The 4,177-nt window shown below is 32.8% G+C and overlaps 1 protein-coding gene across 1 annotated transcript in view; it reads left to right on the top strand.

Moving 5' to 3' along the window:
• NIPBL (Nipped-B homolog (Drosophila)) overlaps positions 1-4,177 on the top strand; it is a 171,496-nt gene that overhangs the window by 79,462 nt on the left and 87,857 nt on the right. The window contains 2 exon segments of the mRNA XM_009329439.1: positions 238-389; positions 1,444-1,604. Of these exon segments, the coding sequence (XP_009327714.1) occupies positions 238-389; positions 1,444-1,604 (313 nt within the window).

Genomic DNA, 4,177 nt, shown 5'->3' with positions numbered 1-4,177 from the left:
CTATTCTTTACTTTGACTAATGCAGTACCAAAGCTGTGACTCTTAAGTAATAATTGAAGTTGGGAAGGTATCAATAGCTTAAAATACTGCTTTTGAGGGAGATACTTGATTATGTTGGAATTTTGTTTCTTAAAGAAGTTGTAATGTTCTGAATGTGTAGTATTCCAAAAGAAATAATAAATTTGTCTAAATTTGCTTTTCTAACTTCTAATTTTTTTTTTTTTTTTTTGTTTTTAGCCGGTTTGTGCCACCACAGACAAGCTCTGGTAACAGATTTTTGGCACAACAGAACAGTCCAGTGCCTAGTCCATATGCTCCTCAAAGCCCTGCAGGATACATGCCATATTCACATCCTCCAAGTTATACACCACATCCTCAGATGCAGCAAGGTAAGTCTGTAATGTTTGTTTTATTCTCCTGTCTCATGTCAGCTTTACCTTCATGTTCATGTTTCATGGCTTTCTAATTTCTTTGAAGGAGTCACATGCTTAATGCAAATCTTTGAGTTGGCAGGTGTGTTTAAGGTTTGCTTTCCTGACTGTACAGAGTGGTAGTATATACTTTATTTAAAAAAAAATAAAAGGGAACAAGAGAAGGTAAAACACATGTTCCTGTTGCATTGTTCCCCTATGTACACTCATTTTGCATAGTTGTCATGTATACATGACAATAGAAAAAATCAAAACAAACCAAAACCTTTTATTTGCTAGCTATGGCCATCACTTATCTGTACTTGTGAAAACCTCGTTTTTGCCAATGTAAGGTAAGTTTTGCTGCCAGCTTATTTAGCCTTACCAAACCTTGGTAGTGTCAACTAGATTAATTCTAAGTTGGCTAGATTATGCTCAAGGTATGCAGTAACTGGCAAAGATGACCTTCAGAATGAATGGATTTCTTTATTCTTCCCTTTTCTAAAAACAATCTTGAACAACATGAACACTTAAAGTATCTAGGCATTTTTTTGTTGGTAAGTAGAATTCTCATTGGATTCTTCTTATTGGATTCATTTGTTCTTAAAGTTTAGTGCTGTGCTTAGAATATATATAGCTGTTCTGTATGTAATGTTGTATGTCTCATTAATATGTTGGAAGTTATTAAAGGTAGCGAATACAAATTATATAGAGGAGAAAAAGTTTTCTATAACCAGTAAGAATATGATACTGACTTTAGGATAGATGTGGAGAGAAACTTGGCTAATATGTACATGGAATTTAGGTTTTAAATCCTCTTGAAAATTAAAATCTTGTTACTAGATGTCTAGTTTTATTCAAGGTATTAATGGCAGAAGGATTCAATCAAAAAGTTGGATTCTTGTTCAGATTCCAGACCTCTTGCATCCAACTTGTTAATATCCACTATTACAGTGTTTTCTCTGAAACTTTTTAAGATTTAACGAGTGTGTGAATGTATCAGTATAGTTACTTATATTCTTTTGTATTTCAGCTTCAGTATCCAGTCCCATTGTCACAGCTGGGATGAGGAATCTCCATGAAAATAAAGTTTCAAGTCAGTTGTCTGGAAATTCAGCTAATCATCATGCTGATAATTCTAGACACAGCTCAAATGAAGACTACCTACAGATGGTGCACAGACTAAGTAGTGATGTATGTTACATAAATCAGTTTATTATGATAAAGCAAATATGTACTATGGTAAAGCAAGTATGTGTTTACCTGCCTTAGAAGTCAGGTATTTTACTATGTTGTTGTTGATGTATAAAACCACTGAAAATATATTTCAATTTCAGATGCGTACACTCAACCATGCAACTTTTAATATGTGAGATTTAATTTTTTCTAGATCTCTGTCTCCTTTGGAACCAATTGTAATGTTCATTCTGATGAAGTTAGGAAAAGTAAAAACCTTCACATAATCTCATATGTGAGTTTATTTTAAAGAAATGGTAGAGTGTCTCTACAATTACTATAGCAATATGTTGTTGTGAACAATACTAGATTCTAAATAGGTATGTAGTTAACTTGTCTCTGAAGATCCCCGCAACTGTCAATTAGACTTGACATATTTGAATAACCTGTTAGGTAATATAGTAGTGTTGTTAAAGGCAAGAATTCCTATGGACATTTTTTCTTACTGGTCTATTATGTGCTTTCATGGCCTGGTTTCTTTGTAACAAGTTTTCCAACTTTCTCCCACATTTTTTTTGAACTACTGGTTAATTTTCTTCTTAATGAGCATCTCATCCTGTGGATGAAGCTTGTTGGCACTCTTCTTTACAAGTTTGGCACACAATCTCCTAAGAGCTCATAAGGGGAGAGCACTTAAGTTTCAATTTTATTTTTTCATCAAAACTTGGTGGCAAGCAGGCAGGCTTTTTTTTTTTTTTTGTGATTGTGTGTGTGTTTTATTTAGCTTACAAAAACCATGGGCAACTCTTTGTCTTCCTAAACTAGCTTGTGGAAGCAAAAAAGTGTTGTATTCAACGAGTATATTATTAACACCAGGCTCTCTAAATCCCTTGCCAGGATTAATACAGTAGAACTCCAAGAGAGTTATTAGTTTTACTAGTCTTCCTTTTTTTTTAAATGCAAGAATTATGCTGATTAAAAATGTTAGCTAAGAAGTAGTATCTTAAATGAGAGTGTTGTAATGAAGGAATCTATCATAATACGCAATCATCAGATGTTTTTCTCAGTCTCTGCTTCAGCAATGCAAATTCTTCAAAATAGGAAGCTGTTCTTGGCGTTAAATGTACGTATATCCCCCAACTATATTAAAGGTACACTATCAAGAAAATCTTGGTTTTGTTAAGACAGGTTAGACAGGATTTTTGGAAAACTTTAATATTAGGATAATTTATTTAATAATTTTTAAAAAGGAAGTATTTAAAAATATTCATCCCTAATTTTGTGATCCAAGTAATGCAACCACATCCTAGTTCATGAAAACTTAGAAATGAAACTCTTTCAAAACGTACAGACTATGAAAACATAAAGCATACCCTCCTTGGTTGGTTTAACTGGAGAAATACTAAACGTAAAAAGTAGTAAACATTGTAAACTTGCACTTTTATCCCTTCGTGCATTTTCTTAATGGAGCTTATGTGTTACTTTTATTTTATTTGTAATTATACCTTTAAAAGCTGATTTTAGGAGCTGCCATGCAGAAAACAGTTTGAAGAATTTGGATTAATTAAAGTTTTGCATCTATGTATGAATAATAAGCTTAATAATAATGTTGCAGCCTTTTCAGAAGCAGCGTGACCTTTGGCAAAGATAGTTATGAATGAGGATTATTAAATCATAAAACTTAAAAACTTTAATTATTTTTTATTCTTTTTCTTAGTTGTAGGATTTTATTGCATTAAAAAACATGAGTAGTTACAGGATGTTGTGTATTTGCAATATATGATTCAGCCAGTACACTGGCTCACTACACATACACTCAATTTAAGAATGATTTTTTGGTAAACTTGAGAGCATTCCTAGAATGTAAGTTGGTGCTTACATATCGCCATTTAATGAAGCTCTGAACTAGGAAACTGTGAATGAGCATTTCTGAAAATTTGTCAGCTATGGTAGGAATGTCATGTTAACATGACATGTCAACAAGAAAGGTCATCTACCTAGTTAGTCTGTTTAGTTAATTTAATAAAAGTTGCCTTTGCCTATGTCCTTGGCAATCATGGGTAGAGGACATCTGCTGTCCTAATAAAACATGCTAAAATGTTACTAAGCTTTTTTTTTCCCAATATTTTGGGGAGATTTTTTTTAAGAGTTTTTTGAGGAGGTTTTTTTGAGATTTATTACAAGTCAAAGATAAGTCAGATTTGAAAAAAAATCAGCTCCATAATTTCAATGTAGTAGATAAATGAGTAACTCATCAGGAAATTAATTCATTTTGACTTACAATAACAACAAATAAGTTCAAGATACAGTTCTTTTTATTGTGTTGAATCTGAATATTAGATTTCTTTGCACATGAGGCTTTCCTCACATGAGGCAACAACTCTTTTTGCACACACTGTTGCAAAAATAAGTGTAATTAATAGCACAGTGTGGGTTTTAGATTCATTGTGCTGTGGGAGGAAAAAAAAAATCTAATAGAATCATAGAATCATAGAATCATAGAATCATTAAAGGTTGGAAGAGACCTCCAAGATCATCGAGTCCAACCATCAACCCAACACCACCATGCCCACTAAACCATGTCCCTAAGC

Source organism: Pygoscelis adeliae, unplaced genomic scaffold (genome assembly GCF_000699105.1).
Source record: "Pygoscelis adeliae isolate BGI_AS28 unplaced genomic scaffold, ASM69910v1 Scaffold47, whole genome shotgun sequence".
Classification (NCBI taxonomy): domain Eukaryota; kingdom Metazoa; phylum Chordata; class Aves; order Sphenisciformes; family Spheniscidae; genus Pygoscelis; species Pygoscelis adeliae.
Note: the sequence above shows the minus strand (reverse complement) of the source record. Positions and strands in the feature narration are given on the sequence as shown.